General features: G+C 39.6%; 1 protein-coding gene across 5 annotated transcripts in view; it reads left to right on the forward strand.

Annotated features, from left to right (window-relative positions):
* RPS6KC1 (ribosomal protein S6 kinase C1) overlaps positions 1-21237 on the forward strand; it is a 92904-nt gene that overhangs the window by 68579 nt on the left and 3088 nt on the right. For all 5 annotated transcript variants that reach the window (XM_086461877.1, XM_086461878.1, XM_086461880.1 and 2 more), the window contains 4 exons: positions 4181-5758; positions 6030-6119; positions 18325-18407; positions 19104-19199. In XM_086461877.1, the coding sequence (XP_086318003.1) occupies positions 4181-5758; positions 6030-6119; positions 18325-18407; positions 19104-19199 (1847 nt within the window). The remainder of the gene's footprint in view (positions 1-4180; positions 5759-6029; positions 6120-18324; positions 18408-19103; positions 19200-21237) is intronic.

The following is a 21237-nucleotide window of genomic DNA, read 5'->3' on the forward strand; positions in this document are numbered from 1 at the left end:
GGCTTGCTAATGGGTTTTCTTGATCTTACACAACACATGGGGAGAGGGGGAAAGATTATTAGTATGTCATTCATAAAGGCATAATTATATACCCAGATACAAATATCACTCTTGTTTGACCCTGGATTGGACATTTTCAGAAAGGAATAAAATTGTTGTTTTTCACTATAGAACACAATTATTGAATAGCATTTATTTACGTATTTCCACTTGACCAGGAGGCCAGTCTTGAAATATTTGTGTATAAACATATTTGGACATAATAAATTAATTAATTTATTTATTTACTTGCATTTAACTCTAAATTGGAGCTACAGTAAGTAGTCGTTTCCAGTGATTTCTAAGTCTGAGTGATTATTAATGAGCAACTTCTCTTTTAAAAAGGTAAGATAATACATTTACAAATAGAAAATGAGTCATTGTTGCAGTTCTGTCTGTTTTCACAGGTGGACAGTGGCAAATTCATGAATACTGTAAGGATAAAGAGATTTTTTTTGTCTTTTGCAAATTTTAGGTTTGCTGAAAGCATTTGAAATTGAACATTTTGAAAAATACAGCCTGAAGCTCTTGACTCTTCCAGTGATTTTTCTGCAGGGTTTTGAAGGGCTGATCTCAACATGTCCGTTTTCTTTCCTTAATCCTTCTTGGATCTCCCATCTTTCTTAAGCTACACTCAGACTACTTAAGCTACACTCAGACTTCAAGTAGAGGCCAAAGTCTAATGGAGGCTGCATGAAATCTTGCATGAAGGGAGGTGGAGGGAGCAGAAGACAGAAGTTTTCCTGAGAGCAGCTTGACCTGTCTACAAGTGAAAAGCAAAGTTGTGTGAGAATAAGTCTTGCACTTCTCATACTGCTGGGCAGCCCAGCCCCTTCCTGTCTTAATAAGGGGGTATGAAACGTTTAGGTCAGTGAGAGCCCTTCAGGTATCACACGTAAAAGCGCATCTGGTATCCAGTGATGACAACTGTGGCAACAGACCACAGAAATAAGGTTTGGAGCTTTCTGCATCGCTGGTTCCAAAGCTTAGCCATTTTATAGCCACCTTCAAGTACCTGATGGGGGCCTACAAGAAGGCTGGGGAGGGACCTTTTACAAGGGCCTGCAGTGACAGGAGGAGGGGTAGTGGTTGGAAGCTGGGAGAGGGCAGGATTAGACTAGATTCAAGGAAGAAGTTCTTCACCCTGAAGGTGGTGAGACACTGGAACAGGTTGTCTAAGGAAGTTGTGGATGCTCCATCCCTGGCAGTGTTCAAGACCAGGCTGGATGGAGCCTTGAGCAACCTGGTCTGGTGGAAGGTGTCCCTGCCATGGCAGGGGGTTGGAACTAGGTGATATTTGAGGTCCCTTCTGACCCAAACCATTCTGTGATATGATACAATATTAGAAAGAACTTTTCTTACTACTTACGTTTGAGGAAGGACTGATGGTGCCAATATTTGCACTAAAGCCATGCCTGGAGGCTGAGGTACTGTCATGCCCGGCACTGTACAAAGCTGCAGAAATGTAACGTGGGTCTTTGTGGGTTGTGTTCCCTTTGAAACCTGAGATTTGTATTTTCATAGGAAATTTGTGAAGCAGTCAGTACTGTGTTAATAATCACTAGTAATATGAAATAATAATCACTAGTGATATGAAATAATAATCACTAGTGATGTGAAATAATAAACACTAGTGGTAGTGTTAGGATAGATAAATAGGAATTAAATAGCGTTTACTTCTAATTAATATAATGCAGGTGGGATGGGAAGGCTTTGCACATTTTATTAAATGCAGCAGTGGTGTGGGTGTCCAATGAGATGTTATTCTTTGGTATGGAATGACCCTAAATAATTCCATGCCTAGTTAATGAACTGGGTGAAGTTATTTTGCAAGCACTGTTTACTTAAAATAATTTAGTGGACATTTTAAATAAAATTAATTGTTCTATTGGAATCCACTGGTGAAATTAAACTTTTGTGTTGCTTCTTTTTGTCATCGATGGGAAGTGTAGAAAGGAGGAGAAAGTCTTTCATGCCTATATAAAAATATGTCTTTTCTGTTATTTTCTTTCCCAGCCATTCTGTAGCAAAAGCATGGATAAATGTAAAAAAGTAAAATTAGAAAAAGAATTGGTGATTACGGGGTGAACAACTTTTATTTTTACCAAGTCAGTTAAAAGCCAGTAACTGTGAAGTCCTATGCAAGCTGCAGGGCTCGGAAGGCCCGGCAGTGCCCTGGCTCTGCCTTTGCCCTGCCAAGAGCTGTGTAACGCGTTGTATTTAAGGCAAGTGGCTTCATCTTAAGAGCGTGCATGGAAACACCGCCTGTCAGAGAGGCAAGGTCCTGCTTGTCAGGCACTTCTGGCAGGACCGGGGCCCGTGGCCTCACCGACGCAGGGCAGCAGGTTGCTCGCGCGCAGGCGAGCTCAGGGTAAGCTGCTGTGCAGGGGGGCAGCCTGCTTCCCTGGGCTGAGGGTTGCTCTCTGCTGGGAGCGACTGACGAGCCGTGTCTTGCTACTGAGGCGGGGCATATGTGTAGGGGTTCTGATGTGTCTTTGGGTAAATGTTTAAGTGCCTGTGCAGGACGGCGGCCAGTGTGCTAGATACGTTCCCTTCTCTGTGAGCATTGCTGCCGTTTGCTCCTATGGGTTTACCTGGCATCCTTTCTCACTGCCGTCTAGAAGGTGGCAAGGGTTGTTCTGACCTACTAAATCCATTTTTGGCTTATGGCAGAAACCAAGTGGGCTAACAGATCTAAATTGTCATTTTTACTGTTGGACTCAAGGTGTTAGAATTCCCTCTTAATATTTCTAATATACTTAGTTTCACCACAACCAGCGAGGTTTGTGGTGTTTTTTGTTTTTTTTTTTTTTTTTCTTTTTTCTTTTCCTCCCCCAAAAAGTCAAGTCTTATCCGGGGTGGGTGGAGGGCAAGAAAACTTCAGACTTTATTATTTTAAAGTATCAAAGTTTTTCTGCCTTTGATAAGCTATTTTTGAAATACCTGGGAATATATAAAACCTGTTCCTAGGTGGTGAAAAAATACTTTCTTCTTTTGTTGTACTTTTAAAAGGAATTTTGCCTGATATGGAGAGTGTTTAAAAATAACTATTAAAGACTGTATTTTAGAATAATATAAAACTCCGTTTTACCCAAATAAGTTAAAAAAAAAAAAAAAAAAAGGCAGAACAAAAAAAAAAATACATTAAAACTTTGTAAATGCCCAGTGGTCTGGATACTTTTCTTCTACAAAGATATTGTTAGAACTGCATTTTCCAGAATTTCTGTACAATCTTTAAATTGAAATGTCTTGACTTTGCATTTTTCCACAAATTATTAAAGGTGGCTTTCTAGCTTTCAGCCAAATTCTTCGGCACGTCTAAGAGATGCAGTAACTTCTTGATTTGTTTTGTGCAAATTATGTTTTGTAAGCTGTAAGCTTTTTTGTGTGTGTAGTATTTGGAAACATTAGGAGTCCTATCTTGTATTTTGAGAATTTAACTATTACTTTTGGAGCTGTAACTTACTTAGAGTCTTTGCTGTGAAAGAACTGGTTTGCCAATGTAACTTAGAGTATTGATAAATCCTTGTGTAACGCAGCAAGGTGTAAAATCTTTCTTGATTTCTGAAGTTAAAGGGAGAAATACATCCATATTTAACTAACAAAAACCACTTCTTCGAAGAGAGAAACTGATCCTTCAAATATCCTACTAATACGAGGTAGTTCCCTTTGCCTTACTGAACTTGCTAATTAGTCATTTTTAGTCCATCTCCCCTAACATTGCTCATGAGCTTGGAGCTGTGATACAGAAGTATTCAGTACAGGCAGAACTGGTGATGGGAACTAAATCATTTGATCTTCCCTGGTTTTGCTTTCTTTTGAGACGGCAGATGGAGAGTATCACCACCATGCAACTTGAGACAGACTCTGAAATGAGACTTTACTGAAGTTAAAAAAAAAAAAAAAAAAAAAGCTTAATCTCAGATGCAGCTTTTAAAATATTTATGTATTAATACAAATCTGCTTGAAAAGCAAGTTGTGGCCCCTGCAATTATTTCCTTCTGAGGTAGCGGATCCAACTTGCTCTGTGGACATAAGGAGGTAGTGTATTGTGACAAAGAGGGAATTTGCCTGCTTCATAATGAAACTGTGTCTGGTTTGAGTGTAATTAAGATGTTCTCCCCACACCTTTTTCTTGCAGGAGGAAAACTGTGGTCTTATGTCAGTAAGTTCTTAAACAGAAGTCCTGAAGAGAGCTTCGAAATTCCTGAACCCAGAACATCCAGTTCAACTAAAATTTACCTGGAGCAGCCAACACCAAGTCCTAAAGAAATTGGTAGCAGCACTGAGTCCAGAGAAAGCTACAGGGAGAGCACGCTGAAGGTGGTCCCGCTCCAAAGCAGCCTAACGCCGAGCTCTCAGGATGACAGCAGCAACCAGGAAGATGGCCAAGAGAGTTCCAAGTGGATGGACTCAGGATCCAGCTCAGAAGAAGAATGCACTACTAGTTATTTAACGTTATGCAATGAATACGGGCAAGAAAAAGTTGATTCTGGCTCTCTAAATGATGAACCGGCGGTTAAACTGGGGAGTGAAGGTCTAAATACCAAAGAGAGAAGTTGCTTACAGCAATGTGGTGTTGTTGGCAGTGATAACTTCAGCTGTCAGATTGCATCTCAGGAACGAAAGCTTTTCATTGACGACGCTGAGTCGGAAATAGCTAGCCCTACTAGGATATTGGACTCGTTAACTAAATCAAAGAACAGCCCCATGGAACTCTTCAGGATAGACAGCAAAGATAGCACTAGTGAGCTCCTGGGGCTTGATTTTGGTGAAAAATTATATAACCTGAAATCGGAGCCTTTGAAGCCGTTGTTTTCTGTCCCAGACCATGACAGAAGCTTGGATGCCGTAGAGAGCAAAATGGGTGTGAAAGCTCATGACACCATAAGCAGGGGTTCCAACGACTCTGTGCCAGTTATCTCCTTTAAGGATGCTGCTTTTGATGATGTAAATAGCATTGATGAAGGAAGGCCTGATCTCCTAATAAACTTACCTGGTATGTCTGATGAAATAGAAGAGGCAGCAGAGTCAAGGCCAACAAAGTTTACAAAAACTGATAGGGACATGTTGGAAGTAAAGTTACTAGAAACACCTGATGTCTTACAGTTAAATAATTCTTCAGAGCCATGCAAAGCATTTGATCAAGAGCCAAATCATGTGGCACCGGAAGCGGACGATCCTTTGTGCGAGGAAGCAAATGGACAAAGCGGTGTCACTCAGGGAGCTCTTGGGACCCTCTTTACATCTGACCAAGAGGTAGGTAGTTCAGAAGACGGAGCTCTGTTTCAAGGGCTTGGAGCCTGCTCCTTGAACGTGACAAGCGAAGACGAAAGTTTATTTCTTTCCAACCCGCTCTCAGGTGCTCAGGATGTTAGCGTGGACAGAGACGCGTTAAGAAATGAAGCAGTGTTGCTGTTTTCCGATCAAACTGAAGACTTTGGCAAAGAGGAAACAGACCCGGCTTTGTTACCGGCAGCTGAAAGTAAAAAGACAGCACCAAAGAGGGAAGACAAAATAGCAGTAGCAGGGGAGAAGGAAATACATCAAATTTTTCAGGACCTCGACGAAAGATTAGCGATAACCTCCAGGTTTTATATCCCAGAGGATTGCATTCAAAGATGGGCAGCTGAAATGGTTGTAGCCCTTGATGCTTTACATAGAGAAGGAATTGTGTGCCGCGATTTGAACCCAAACAACATCTTATTGAATGATAGAGGTCAGGAACTTTTGCAAATGCATTTCTTTTTATTCGCTGTTGCTTCCAATTAACTGAGTAGGCGTTTTATCTTGTAATTAGTATCTTCATTTCCTGTCTAGAGCTTCATTATCAGTGCAGCAAATTCACCCCCAGTAATAGCTTCTAGTACTTAATGATGCCATTATTCTTAATGATACTGTTTTTAGCTACAAAAGGAGTAATTACAGTTCACTTCTGCAGAAAATGGAAGGGAAAAATGTTTTGATTTCTCCTGTCGTTTTGTTTTTAGGACACATTCAGCTAACGTATTTTAGCAGGTGGAGGGAGGTTGAAGATTCCTGTGACAACGATGCCATAGAGAGAATGTACTGTGCCCCAGGTTAGAGCAATCACCTACAATGTTACACTTGGAAAGTAGATTAGCAGCTTTCATTTTCTCACGGCGCCTCTCGAGATCATGCAATTTCTGAATTTTCTTTGCTTTATCCGGAATGTCTTAAAAAGCTAGAGGGCTCGTAACTGCTTTATTGTTGAACTGTGGTGGTATTTGTTAGATGGTTTCCATGAAGTGTAATTGTATTGAATGTCTTGTTTAAGCAAATTTAAGGAATGTTTTGTTTTCTTGCAGTTATTTGCTATGTGTGAGTACGTCTTGGTAACTGAAAAGAGCAAATAAGGGAAAGGGCAGACTGAAAAGATGACACGAAGAGCCTTAAAAATACAAAAATTTATACATGCAAAGAACATGGGGGAAAAAAAGCCATAGCTGTTTGAAAAATACAACCCTAATAGGCTCAGAGATGCCGCTGACATTTTTGAAGAGCTACAGTGGGCTTTGAAATAGTTTAGAGAGCTCTTTTCTTAGAACTGCTTTCATCAATCATGAGGGTGATAAAATCAATATCTCTTGTTTTTTTTATAGCAAGGATGCCACTTGAAACTGAGCCCTCTCTCTTTTCCTTTTTCCAATTTATTTTCTGCTAATATAGTGGTCAAATGGTAGTGACAGCTGAAAATCATCCGTTTTACTTATAACTTTGTATTTTAAAAATTTCATAGCTAGCTTTAAAAACCTGCTTTTAGACTTGAAATGACTACTGGGAAGCTGCTCAGGTTTTCAGTTTCTCTTTTTTTTTTTTTTTTTTTATTCTAGATTTGAAATGCCAACATACTCTTTGCTGCTGAGCGCGAGGTCTGGCTAGGCATTGCAACTTGGCACGCAGGTAGTCCTCAAGCTCAGAGTCTGCAAATATGCTCAAAAAAATTTAGAATAAGAGTTATCAACAATGGAAGTTCTGAACTTAGTTTAGCATCAGGTGTTTATTCTGTGACTTAGTCCTGCAACTGAAATACAGTAAGGAACAGCTCTCTGAGAATAAATGTGTTAGGATATCAACAAAAATTCGAATGCCGGCCTTTTGAGATAAATAGTAAATAAGATCGTTTCTATCCCCGTGCAAGTCAAAAGGGCAGATATTACGGAAAACAGTTCTTTCTACCTGTCAAAGCAAACCCCACCCCTTCATTCTACCCTCATCCCATGTTAATTCAAGAACAAGAAAATTGGAGGATCCCAGCAATTTTTGTTGCTGTTAAATAGAAACATGTCCTGGTTGCCACCGTGTGTGACGTCCGGTTAGAAAGAGGTGTTTTCCTGCCTCCCTAACCCAGCCTGGTACAAAGCGCTCCCTAGATGAGTAGTAGCAAAGATGGAAGTGCAGCCTTTTCCCACCCTGTCATCATTAATGAGCTGTGAAAGTCAAAGCTTAATTTTTCTGTATTTTAATGAGGATCCAAAGAGAGGCTTTTTTTGCCCCCTAAGCCCCAACCAGCCAACTCCTGCAGTAATTAAGTGTTCAGGGAGCAGTTAAAATAATATTTAGAAGTCCCCAAATGCAAGAATAAAGTTTTCCGCACCATCATTATTTCCACCTCACAGCACAGGTGTGGTATCCATCCAGGCTTTTTTTTGGTTAAGTTGCCCTCTCCTCTCCGCCCTCTGTGCCCTACCCCAAGCTGCAGTTTGCTCTGTGTGTCTGTGGTGAGCTGCAAGATGAAGATTTGCAAATGTAAATATTAGATATATGCAAGATGGCTGAACTGATACGGCTGCTTGATTCTTACCTTTCGTATTCCTTGATCTTGATGTTATCTCTTCAAAGTGTACTTTTATTGTAGTGTAGCTATTTCATGCTAATTTTTGCGCAGGAGAGTAATATTTGGTGTAACTTGGTAGTACAAAATATATTTTGGAGCCAAGTGCCATTCTATTCTAAGCAATGGTTTAATACCTGTGCCTTCAATAACGGTGTATAGCTGAGTCCAAAGCAGCTTTCTTAGGGCTACTGCTGCTGGTAAATATTGCTCTAGAACTTTCAATCAGTATTAAAAAATAACCATGTTAGTGGGCTCTCTTTAGGCTCTGATGTTACAGGAAAAAGAACCCACTTAGGTGATTGTTTTTCATTTTAAGGAGTGTACCATGTCCCTGGAACCCATGTCTCCTGTTTATCATAATAGTTTTGCTCCTTAAGCTGCTTCTTGGAATAAGGATTTTGAAATTATACTTGTGCTTCAGTTCAGTGCACTAAGAGAAATTGGCAAGTTTTGGTTTTTTTATTCTTTCTAGGTTGCTTTTTAAAACTGATTGTAAATGTTTCTTACAGCTTGCCTTTTTCCTGCTGAAGGAAGGGCTGCAGTTTTGTAGAGGTGAACAAGTGATGTTCACAAAATTTCATCAGGGCTTATGATTTCTTACCGTAATACAACACAGTGACTAAATAAAGTGACTCAAAGTGAGTCTTTATCTTGTTTTGAGTTTTCCTGGTATTTCCAGTATTGTGTGCTGTGTTGCCCTACCTCTGGGTACTCAGCCTTCCCTCTGCTTTTCTCTCCTAACTGAAGGATGCAGTGAAAGTTGTCTTGTAAAATTTTGTCTCCATGTGTTTAGTTTCGTGTGTGTTTTCATCAGTTTGGGATAGAACAGGATTTGGATATGGTAACTTGTATGTTACGTGATTTCAATGTTTTGTTATTTAAATGCATTTGTTAAAAGTGTGCAAGAAAGGGAAGATGTCTTTATCAAAACACTGTTTTTAGGGTCTGGTGTTGTTGGAGACTGAGAACAATGAGTCTTGGGTTGCAGTTCTTTTTCTGCATTGATTTTTGAGGAGCAAATTTTGGAGGCAGAAAAAGGAGAGGGTGAATGCAAAATTTAACAGATTGTAGGATATCTTCAATTTAAACTAAGTAGGAAATTTTATTGCAGAGTTATGAAAGATGTAAAAATGTATTTGAAACAATTTTATCTTTTTAATTGATAAGGTTTGGGGTGTTACTTTTTTACAGCACAAGTTATAAAGTGCTTACCGGTGAAGTGCTTGAGACATATTTAAGTTGCTTAATTGGTTGAATGAAAACATGGAGTCAAAGTTCTACAATTTGTATATCAGAATCTAATTCCGGGGGGGGGGTTAGGGATAATAATGTGTTAATGTTGAAGCTTTTCAGACTCAGGGGAGAACAGAGGTCTAACTACATGAAGATTTCTTGTAGTATCTAGGATTTTGTATTTGAGGCGTTCAGTACCCCAGGTTGTAACCTTGTATTAAACCAAAGCAAGGTAGTATCGGTACAGAAACAGATCCTTGCCATGGTGAATAGCAAGGACTTGCTCAGCTCTTGTTACGCTACGAAAAGCAGAGAGGCAATGTGACTGCCAATGTGGAAAAGAGATTATGCAGTGTATATATAAAATAGTAGAACAAATGCAAACATTACAAATGGAGAAATGTCAAAAACACGAGGGAAAAGATAGTTTAAAAAGCTGCATACCATTCCCTGCTAGCAATATAATTAATTTTGTATGAAATAGCAATTGTCATTTTATATAGTGCATAAATTAAAAGCAGGGCTAAATCTGTTGCAAGAAGTGGCACTTCTCCACTGCTGACGGCAGGTGGCATTGTACCATTAATGGATTTTGCTGCTGCACTTGCTGCCTCTCGTGTGCCTGTAACTTCACATAAGAACTGGAGACAGACGATGCGGTTTATTTGTAATGATTTGCATATCAAGAATTGTACTTGCAAGCCCAGACTCGTGGTGTGATATAATGCTGTTGAATCTGTTGGTAAAGCTGGATAACTCTCTTTACTCCTGCATAGTTCTACTCAATAAAAAAAGTGAGTTCATGCTGACCTAACTACTGCAACAACAAAACTATCTGCAGATGCTTAAAAGTAGCGCCTGTGCTATACTTTGATTAATGGCCAAACTAAATCTTTGCTGTTCACCTATGATAAGTCAAATGTTGTTTCTCTAACCCACAAGGGAAAGGATGGATTATAAATCATCGCCTATAAACTCAACACCACTTCAAGTAAAACTGTGGGGGTTTTGGCCAAGAATAACCTATTTGCTTTTAAAGAAGAAATTAAGCCCCTGTAACTGAGAATTTTTGCTGCATTGATATGGTCAAGGTGACTAATGTGAGGTTTATGGGTTTTTTTCTTTAACTTTCCTCCTCTTCATAGTGATTTTGTTTTCTGAATGTTTTAAAGTGTGCTAGGCAGCTGATGTCTGAATACAAAGTTATTAGTAGATCAGATGAGAATGATTCACTTCTGTTTAAACAGCCCTTTGCTCTCCATGCCCCCTGAGAACTCTTATCACATATTTGTCCAAAAAACCCCGCAAAAACTAACAAAAAATCCCTTGCGTTATCCACCTGCCTGGTGGCTGATAGTATCAGCAATGTATCTCTTTATCTCTTGGTTAATGTGCCTTGGTATTCTGAAGGGGGGAAAATTCCAGTAACAGATTCAATTTACACAGACAGAAACTTGAGCAAATGCCAGCCTAGCAGGGGGGCCATTATTCTGCTCTATAAATAAGTTTAAAAAAGAAACAAACACACACACAAACCTGTGAATCAACATGTTTTGGTCTAATTGAGGGAAAAGCAAGATAGATGAATTTTGAAATGCAAATGATCACCTTCTGTTATTTAAGTATCGGTTTTGCCAACTTTGTGATCTTGAATATAAAGAGTTGTTACCTTTTAAATGGAGTAATAATGATATTCCATTCTCAATAGTCATGATTTTTAGAATAAAATTAGTAACTCTTTTAAAAAAGCCCCTTCATAGTATGCTTAATACCTGAGAGAAAGACAAAATGGTCTACAACAGCCTAGTCAAGACTGCCTTCAACTAAAACAGATTAAGTTGAGGATTTACTCATGAAGAGAGATCTTTTAGGTACTTTTTTGATCTAACCTGTGAAGTGTCATGTTGTAGAAGGGGCTTGCTGGTCTAACATCTTGTGTAAATACGAAGTGTGAATGAGATGGTTTTTTACACTCTCCCGAGTTCTGGTTCCAGCAGTGGGGATGCATTCTGTCTCATCCCTGTAGTGTTTTCAGAGGACGAGATTGCAGAACTAGGCTGTCTTTTGAGTCTTTTTTTCTTTCTTGTCCAAACAATGAGTTTCGCCAGACTGTATTTACTGAAAACGGGAGATTTGCTTGCGGAGATCGTAAAGCCAAAGGGAGCTTAGCTTCGTAGAAAATGGAAGTAGGAAACTGGCCATCAGTAGTGCATCATATTTTTCTGATGCTTTCATAAACTCTGTCCTATAATCAAGTCTTGTTCACACAAACTAGCCCTCACAGAAACCCGCACATAAATATATGGTATATTTGGTTTTATCTAACCTACTACTAATTGTACACAATGTAAAACCTAAGCAAAAAGAAGGCTTTGTGGGTAAAGGATTTTGTTCCAAAAAAGACCAAAATGTTTCATTGTGCAACCTGATTTTCGTACTCCCAAATGAAGATGTCGCTTCTGCTCTTAGACAATTGAAAATACAGATGCAAAGTGCAGCTGATAACCTAAAACATATGGCATGAAAATAAAAATTGCTAGGTTGCTATTATTAGCCTGTATGCTGTAATTTTTATTTACTGAATAAGGAAAAAATGGCTTGCCTCTGTTTACCAAATAGATATTTGATGCTGGAAAACTTGCATGTTATTTGTGTATGTGTTTTTCAGTGCGAGTTTGCAGGCGCTCATTAAATCTGCTGTTCTGTATTATAGTAATTTAATTTGAGTAGATTGTTTAAGAAGCAAAATAACTGTGGTAGATTAAAGTGCCATTGACCCTGAGAGGTGTCGAGGGGTGGGCTGGTCTCATGGTTATAGTGTAAGACTGGACTAGATTTTGTCTCTGGCTCTATTCAAGCTTTTCGTGTGACATTAACGTCTCAGGATAATCCTAAAAAGGAAAGGAGAAAACAGGGCAGGTGAGTTAGCTTTGATCAGCAAAGACAGAAGGATGGGCTAGCTTGATTTGAAAAGCCCTGGCAGTAGGAAACAGGACTAAGCATTAATGTGGAAAATATATGGCTGGTGTGAATAATGAGGAAAGGTCTGGAGCTGCAGAAAAAGTACTGATTATTGTGAAGCTGGGAGTAACAACTTTACAACAGCCATGTGGGGTGGTACAGCTCTCCAGAGATGCATTGAGTGTCCCACACAGAAAACAGTGACAACTGACTGCTCCCAAAATAGCAAGATGTCGTGAACCTGGAGTAGGTAATTGAAAGCGTAGGTTTGGGGAGAGAATCAGGTATCTTCTGAAAATAGTCTGATGTGATTTGTCACTCAGGCTTGTTGTAAGTACACTACAAGTTACAGGTGAAGTGTGTTTTCTTGTGGTTTTCGTAGGCTCTGTAACTAGAATAAGCAGTAAGGTGTATAAGTTGTTGATTCGTAAAAGTTTCGTATTTCAGTCTGGCTGGCATAAAAGCCAGTTAATAACGCTGGAAGAAACTGTAATTTACCTGTGTGGTGTGGCTGGTTTTGGTTTTTATTTATTGCATTTTTTATTTTTTTAATTATTAGTATTATTATTACAGATGTGACTAAAACCTGAAAATAGTATAGAAAATGCCTTTTGACAATAAACGGAGCTAGCTGCAAGGTTAATTAGTGTTTGCTTTGTTTTGATATCAGAGCAATAAAAAGTTTCTTTGTCTCTTTTGCCACCTGATAATTTTAGAGGAAGTTTTAATTCCATCTTGGGATTCTAAAAGGAAGAAAGAACACAGTTCCCTCTATTAATTTTTTTTCTTTTAGTGACATGAGGAAATTTCTTTCAAAGAGGAACATAGATGCATACATGTTTTTGAATACCTTTAAGATGTAACTTCCTATTTTCATACTCCATTTGATCTTAGCAGATGTTCATTGGACTTGCCTCACTACTTTATTGTTTAAAGACCATGATAAACTTTTTACACTTAACTATAGATGGTTCAATACTCTGTTTTATAAATTGCTAAAGCATTTTGGGCAAAGCATTATGGCCAGATTGCTTGTGTGATGTGTTATTTAGTGACTGTATGTTATGATATCGTGGCTGACTGAGTCTGCCTAGAGTAAATTAGCTTGGACTCATTTTACTTGGTTCTCTGCAAGTGCTTCTTTACATATCTAGATATTAAAATACGATAAAATAGTAAGCTTTTAAAATTAAACGAGTGTAAGGTAAATAGAATTCCTGAAGCGACTCTAATGGTTTTTGGTGCAATACTGTTTATTTTAATGGCCACAGAAGGGGAAAACATTGTGTCTGATGTTTTCAGGATGTCAGACAAGTCCCTTTCTGCCGGAATGGTTTCAGACACCTGATGTTAGTTCAGATGGGTCTCCTTGTTTTCTTATCAGTGCAGAAACGATACTTGACTGTATGCTGTTTCTGCTTGAAACATGGGGTAAGGGAAAGGGCCTCCTTAGATTTTCAAATTCATATCAATCTACCACGAGTCAAATGGTTCCTTTCTTAATTCCAGGAAAGCTACCTCAATGCAAAGCCCTTCCTGACTTTTAGGTGTTCGGAGGAGCAGTACTTCCACCTAGAGCCTATTTTCTTGTGAGCTGTCTTCAGATGCATTTTTCTTTGGACGTTAACTGTTTATGCTGCAAAGTCGTTGATTGAGTTTCTGTTCTTGGTGATTTGCAAGCCATCTGGCCTGAGTTGCACACTGGATGTCTAAGTCCACCTTTAAGCCTGGCTTCTTTTATGTTAACTAGTGTTTGTGTGTGCTGGATGGAAGCCCTTATTGTCAGCCCTGTGGAGGAAACTATTTGGATAAAATGTTTGAGGTGTAGTAGTAAAAACCTTTGAAATCCTTCAGCATGAAGAGCATATTCCAAGTTAAGGTGCTGTAGAAAGAATGAGAAAATCAGCCTTGGTGATAAGGTTAATAAGTTTATCAAAGATATGTGTTCAAGAGAGGTGAAGTTCTTCTTTTTTACTTTAGAACTGGCACTTCTGTTTAAAAATACGGAGTGTTGTCAGCTACATATCCCTTATCAGGAAGTAAGGTATTACTGTGTATAATGCAAATATTGAGATAAGTATGGAAACCATAAAGAAATGGCCTTTCAGTTGAGACCAGCTGCTCTGGAAGGAGGACAGTGCTGGGTAGTGAAGGTGCTTACCTGTACCATCTGTCTCTGTCTGAACCTGATAGCATTTAACAAATCTCCTTCCCTTCAGTTACCCTAACGGCTGCTGTTGAAATTGCTTCTGTGCAGGAATTTAGCATGGCTGTTGATGTGTGCTACGTGGTGCTAGATGTCGTATGGGCATAAATTGGGAAGGGAGAAAGAAAAAGGCTCTCCCTTTTAATAAAGTTGCAGTAAAGTTGAAAGAGCTACTGATTGTTTTCTTTTCACCCTACTTTTATTTCTGCAACTTAAAAGGATTTTGTTTTTGAGAACGATATGGATATTTTCTCTGCAAATTTTCTGCTGCTAGTCCTTGAAACACCAACACTGTGCACATGTGTGCACACGTTTATGTTTGCACAAATGTGGATAAGGTCCTTGATTTCAAGGTTCATGAAATAAAGAATTGGCACACATATCCCCATGTTATTCACTTAAGCTTATGGGTCGCTACCATTTGTTGCCTGAATTACTTTGCTGATGAATTGAGAGGAAAATGTTTTCTTAGTGAAGGCAGATATTGTAGTTTGGATTTATTGCAATATTAAAGCTTTTTAAAAAAGCATATGCTCTACTCTGTGTGTTATATTACATTAGCTAGCTACTCTGTATCACTTGAAAGCACTTAATAATCTATAGTTTCTAAATTTTCCCATGATGTGTAGTCAAGATAAAATGCAGTAATATTGATGTGATATTCTGAACTTATAATGATCAGCGTATTGCATTAGAAGTAGTGTGACCTGTTTGTAGTAAGGGAATGTAAACAACACGTTTATTTGTAGTATTTGTAATGACTTTTTTTTTTGTAAGGAAAACATTTGTTTTAATCTGAAGTAAGGAAACTTTGGGACCTAGGAAAAGCAGTGGGAAATCAGACATTGGGTAATAGGAGAAAAGTTGAGCTAAAATTTAGTTTTGTAAGAAAAGAATCTCAGATGCTCCCTTCAGCTGAGTTTCCCCTTTTCTGTTCTGTGGTGGTTCAGGTGACTTGTCACGCAGTTTCTGCTGAGTGCACGAGAATCCAGCCAGAGCCCCTTAGCCCAGGGAGAAATCTGTGTTACTTGACTGTTCTCAATTTATCCCATTTGTGTCAATTTGGTCATGGTCAAAAGTGGATGGAAGAGTTCAGTGCTGCTCTCTTAAGAGATCTGCAATGACATTTGTTTTGACTTGCTGTGTATTGAAAGTGTTCTTGCAGTTGAAAATATGAGCTTGTGTTTTGGAGAAGTAGACTCTAGTTTACTTCTTGACTCTTACTCTGTGTCCATTTTCTTCATCAGTGAAGTGATGTTGCATCAGCTTCCCATAATGAACAGCGTGTGATTCTGTGAAAGAAGGCAGTGTAACTTTGGTGCTTCAAAGAACTGGGGATCAGCATCTGTGATTAGCAACAGAAAAGGACCATAAAAGTCAGAAATGAATTCTTCATAATATTTCTTTTCATTGTGCTCAGGATGGTGTGTTTTTCATCTTTAGAATAATATTTTGTATTGGGCTGTAACTCCAGAGGCCCATACCCATTGAACATCTGTGGGGAAAAAAGGATTCTCTCCTTTTGTGGCATAATTCTAAAATTTAAGATGTATCAGTATGGGGAAGTTAATGCTAGTACAGGTACTGAGAGTGTAGTAGTCAATTGTAATTAACTCTTGGCTTTACTGTCCTTATTCTGGAATAAGTGTGGAATTTAATTTAAAAATAAGAATCTTCACTTCTTTGGAAGAAAGCTCTTTTAGTCTAGAATATCCACAGGATTAAAGCCACACGAGAAAGAAAGCTCTGCTCTAAAGAAGCCTAAGGTATTTGTTTTTAGATTTTACTTTCCATTCATGTTATCTTATTTTTAAACGTACATTATTGGAACATACAGCACTAGGAAATCGCAGTCAGACTGGAAAGGCATTTCCATTCAGTAGGTTTCACTGAGAGATGCTATGAAAACGTTTCACTATCTGGTTTGTGTGGAAAGGCCCGAGTTTGGTTTTTTTGTTTTTCCTTTTTAAAGAACAGTTATCTTGAAGGTCTGCCTTTCTGAAGGGATGTAAAACTAAATTGCAAGAACAGATTTTGATTTTTACACAAATTCTCTCGATTTAGCATAATTTTAACTTCATCTGGATGCTTGCCTGGGATCTTAAAACATTTAAAAAATGCATGTAATTATGCTGATAGTTCCTCACGTGGCTGCCATTATATCATTGTAAAAGTTTCTCAATGCTGATAGAAGTATTAATCTGAAAGGAATAAATTCTAAAGTGTGGCACCCTTATAGTGATGTATTGGGCATTCAAATGCCATTAACTGTAATAAACTTCAGCGTGAGGGATGTCCTACCTAAAGAAACAATGTCTGAGCCATCCTTCCTTGTTGCTCTTGCAACAGCAACCTCAGCCTAGTCCTGTGAGGTGCTGAGTGTCTTCCAGCTTGTGTGGCAGCTGCCCGAGGGGGCAGCCCCCTGCACATCCCTGTGCTCAGCGTGTGTGTGCATCTCTGCATCTGGGGAGGTCTGGGGCTACCACCTTCCTTTCCCTGACCCTGGAGTGTGACTCATCTGTAGTTCTCCTTGGCCATGCTCATGCTAAGCTCCATAAAATGATGAGCAAGATTTTTCCAACGTGCCACAATGCTTTTCACAGCAACGGCTGTGTGACTATATGCTAATCACTGTCCTCTGCTGGGAAGCTGGTGTGGCTTTTGCCACCAAAGCTATTTTAGTGCAGCTTCTGCATTTTTTTTGACAGTCAAAATGAAGATTTCAACTTCATTGCAATCTGGTTTTCTGCCTGTTTTAGAGCAGACAGCGTGGTGTGTTTGTATTTAATAATTTTTGTAGTTTAAAGCCTGAGTCAGTGAAGGCCAAGCTTCCTGCGTGCATCGTGCTATTGAGTATGTGACTGTGTATGGCAAGGGACTCTGTGATTCCCATCTCACCTCTCCACTGTCTCTTATGCATGGACAGAAATAAGAGAATGTTGGGTGCTGGCTGGATGCTGGGGAAAACAACTTTTTGTACCTCGGTACAATCTCGGCTGAACTGTAGTGATAAACAGTTGCTGGCTGTGGTTGGGCAATGTGAAGTAGATTTAGCATCTCTATCTGCTTCCCAACAGACAAAAAAGTGAGGCTACTGTGAAAAGCCTCCCGTGGTGATCCCAGAAAAGGATGTGGGTTAGCCATGAGACAAATCCTGCCCTCTAAGACAAAACTAAGGCATGCAGTAGACTATTGTATCCTCCCTTGTGCTGCTTTTACGGATGCTTCAGGACACTCTGGTCAGTCCAGCTCTTCTGACCAGAGGAAATTCATAGAATCACAGAATAGTTTGGGTTGGAAGGGACTATTAAAGGCCATCTAGTCCAACCCCCCTGCAGTGAGCAGGGACTTCTCTAGCTAGGTCAGGTTGCTCAGAGCCCTGTCCAACCTGGCCTTGAATGTTTCCAAGGATGGAGCATCTACCAGCTCTCTGGGAAACCTGTTCCAGTGTCTCACCACCCTCGCTGTAAAAGATGTCGTCTTTAGTCTAAACCTACCCTCTTGTAGTTTAACACTGTTACTACTTGTCCTAGCTTAACAGGCCCTACTAAAAGGATTGCCCCCACCCTTCCTGTAGGCCCCCCTCAGGTATTGGAAGGCCACTATAAGGTCTTCCCAGAGCCTTCTCTTCCCCAGGCTGAGAGAACTCTTCCCAACTTTTTCAGTCTGTCCTCACAGAGGAGGTGCTCCAGCCCCCTGATCATTCTCTAAATGTGTTTTGCTTTACAGTCTGTCACTGTCCAGTTTCAGTCCAGTATACAAGAATCCTAACCATAATGCCTGCAAGTCTTGAAAATGCCTATGTATGCACAGAAAAGGCAAATTATGCATGAAATGTGTAGTGTTGCTGTGTTTGAACAATGCAATCTGTAGGTGGCTAAAGGGCTAACTAAATTGCAGGCATAATGAAAGCTCTGTGGTATTTAGTATATGTTCTGTCAGCATTAAACAGTCACCTTGTAAATATATGTTAATTTTGAAGGTATAACTGACCTTTTTAATATTAATTGAAGTGTCTTGTGTTTAGAGGTTGGCGCTATCCTAGAAGAGACAGAAGCCTGTGACTGGTGGAGCCTGGGTGCCATTCTTTTTGAACTCCTCACTGGGAAGGTAGGGCTTGGGGGCAAGTGACTTGATAAAACTGACCTCTTGGCCAGTGGTTTCTAACAAGTGGTGTGCCTGGTTGCGATTTCCTTGCTTGTCTTTCTTAGATGCGCTTTGCCAACCTGAGTACCCTCAATTAGCTTGGTCTGCATGGGACCAGAGAAATGAAACATGCTCAAGCTTCAGCAGAACAACTTGATAAAGGCATATCAAACTCGGGACCGTAAAAATAACCAAAAAACATGCTGCTCTCTTAACACAGTGAAATCAAAGCTCTCTAACATTCCTTCTGTACATTTACAAAATTTTTGCCCTGATAGTTTCAGTATTATTTCCCGGGTCAGTGTGGAAGCCATATGTTGCTGTTACACATGAATTCAGTATTTTGAGACAAGAGTCTCAAAAAAATCAGTCTCAAATCAAACCGGTGATTAGTTGACAGTTCTGCACGAAGAAAGCAAAGTCCACCAAATTCCCAGACTATTCAAGTTTGAGTGATAAAGCACAAGCACTAAGACATAAATGTTCTAAAACCGTCCCTCCAGAGACCCAGAATCAGTACTTCATACTAGGAAGCACTGACATTTTAGCTGTGTATCTTAATTTGCCTGTATGCTAGAAGACAATCCAGCACCACAGTTTTTTGTTTAATGAATGTATCTGCCTGCTTTAATTTGTTTTTTTTCCCTGCCTCTTCTCCAGACTCTGGTTGAGTGCCATCCGTCGGGAATAAACACTCACACTTCTTTGAGTATACCAGACCACGTATCAAAGGAGGCCAGATCATTGATTCAGCAGGTAATTGAGGGAGACGTGTAGATTGGACAAATACTAAGTTTACTCTTAGCTTTAGGTAGTCATGACTGAGGGAATAAACTTGTAGCACAGGGTCTTGAATTTCAGCTAATGTTGTCTTCCTTCTAGTCAATTTTGACCTAACTGCGCAAGTGGAGCCTAGATCTGACCTGTTCTACTTGAGTAGAATAAGTGATATATGTGAACTGTGTTGTTCGTCTTTGAAGAGTGTCTTGCTAGTGGATGCATAAATAGTGACATCACTTAGATGTAGATTTGAACAGAGCAGAGTGCAAAAAGTAGTTCTCAAAGAAAACGAAGGAAAGAGATTTTGAATATTCAGTGAGTCAAAGACCCAGTGCCAGATTGATTTCTGTGCCTTTACTGTCAAACGATTAATGGACATGGAACTAGACGTTTGGATCGCCTGTTTGACTAGGTGACATGAAGTTGAAAGCATGTGTCTGTGTGTTTCTGGCAAAGGTAGAAAGGGAAGTGACTGATAAATACTCCAATTTTTGTGTAACCTGTGTATATTGCTAGATGGTAGCAAATTGTTACCCTCGCCCACAGGTGCTACGGGACTCAAATGGCTAAAGGAAGGCAAACCCACACTTGATGAAGGGAATTCCTCCCATTAAGACTAGAAGTGAAGACAAGCAAAGTTGTCCAGTGCAGTTCTCCCTGCCAACGTAGGGTTGTTCTTCACTGCAGACTAATGTATTGCCTGTTTTCAAATATGCCGAAGAGTGGCTCTTTTGCCACTTGCGGTTTAAGTGGCAAATATATCTCTGCCACTTGTAGATATATTACGAGGCCATAGGTCTGTTCAGAGAACAGCCACCCCAGTGCCTGTTAGGTTAAGCCTTCTAGCGTAGGGTGGTGACTTGTCTGGTGGAGGTTCAGCTATATGAGCTTGTAAATCACGGTTTTGTTGTGTGACTATCCAAGGAAGCTGCCATTCATTGTTGAGGAAGCCTTGTCAGGAAAAGGAAGAAAGCTCTCTTGGCATGGATAGCAATTTGTCATTGCGACTTTCCTTCCCCACACTGCCAAGGGTAAACAGGTCAAAGCATCACAGAATAACTCTCTGAGATTCAATATTCAGCTCTACAGAAGACTCTGTTGTCTCCTGCTGTGGCTTCCAGTGCAGGTGACTTCCTTGTAAACATCTCCTTCATTTAGCCAGCTTCTAAGAAAACAGAGATCTGTTTATTTCTGGTGCTGTCATTATTTTTATGTTGGTTTGGTATTTTGCACCCAGTAGTTTTTTTTGAGGCACCTTCAGGCTTTACTACCAACAAAATACACAACATGACATTTCAATAGGTATCTGTTGCAGTCTGTGGTGCATCTGCTTTCTAAGATTAAAGTTCTGGAAGGACAAACTCCAGAAAATAAGAGTCCGTGCTTACTTTCCCCCTGCTGGTGCTGGTTGTATTTCAGCAGAAGGCAGAGAGACCCCGGCTGCTGGCTTGTGAAGGTATCAGAGCAGCACTATGCACTGTCATCGAGCTACCTTTAGTATGTGACATTGTGACTGCAAGTAGCAGAGCCACCTTAAAATGTGTAAATTCCTACATTTATGGATGTAGACTCACTTCGATGTTGAGTGCATTAAAATACGAATGCACGTTGTTCCAGGTGACAACTGGGAGAAGTTATCCTATTAGCTGTTGCAGAAAAAGCAAGCAAGAAATCATGCCTTTGTACTGGCTGTAATTGAATAGAGTATAAACAGTTCTCTAAAACTGCAAAATATTTTTGTGTGTCTTTATTAGTCTCTTTGGAGTACTACCGTTGCATTCCCTTTCATATGGATTGGTATCTTTAAACAGATGTAAATATTGTGATTTCCTTTTCACATGAATTCAGCATGTGATGTACAACTAAAAAGCAAACAAGGTGCCGAATTTTAGGAAATTTCCGTGAAGCTGTATACTGTTTTTTTGCTTTCACTGGAGTTTTGATTTTTCAGGTTTACTCCATTTGTAGGACTCTAAAACTTTTTTTTTTTTTCCATAGGGAATAGAGAACTGGC

This window comes from Leptosomus discolor, chromosome 2, assembly GCF_034619465.1.
Source record: "Leptosomus discolor isolate bLepDis1 chromosome 2, bLepDis1.hap2, whole genome shotgun sequence".
Lineage (NCBI taxonomy): Eukaryota > Metazoa > Chordata > Aves > Leptosomiformes > Leptosomidae > Leptosomus > Leptosomus discolor.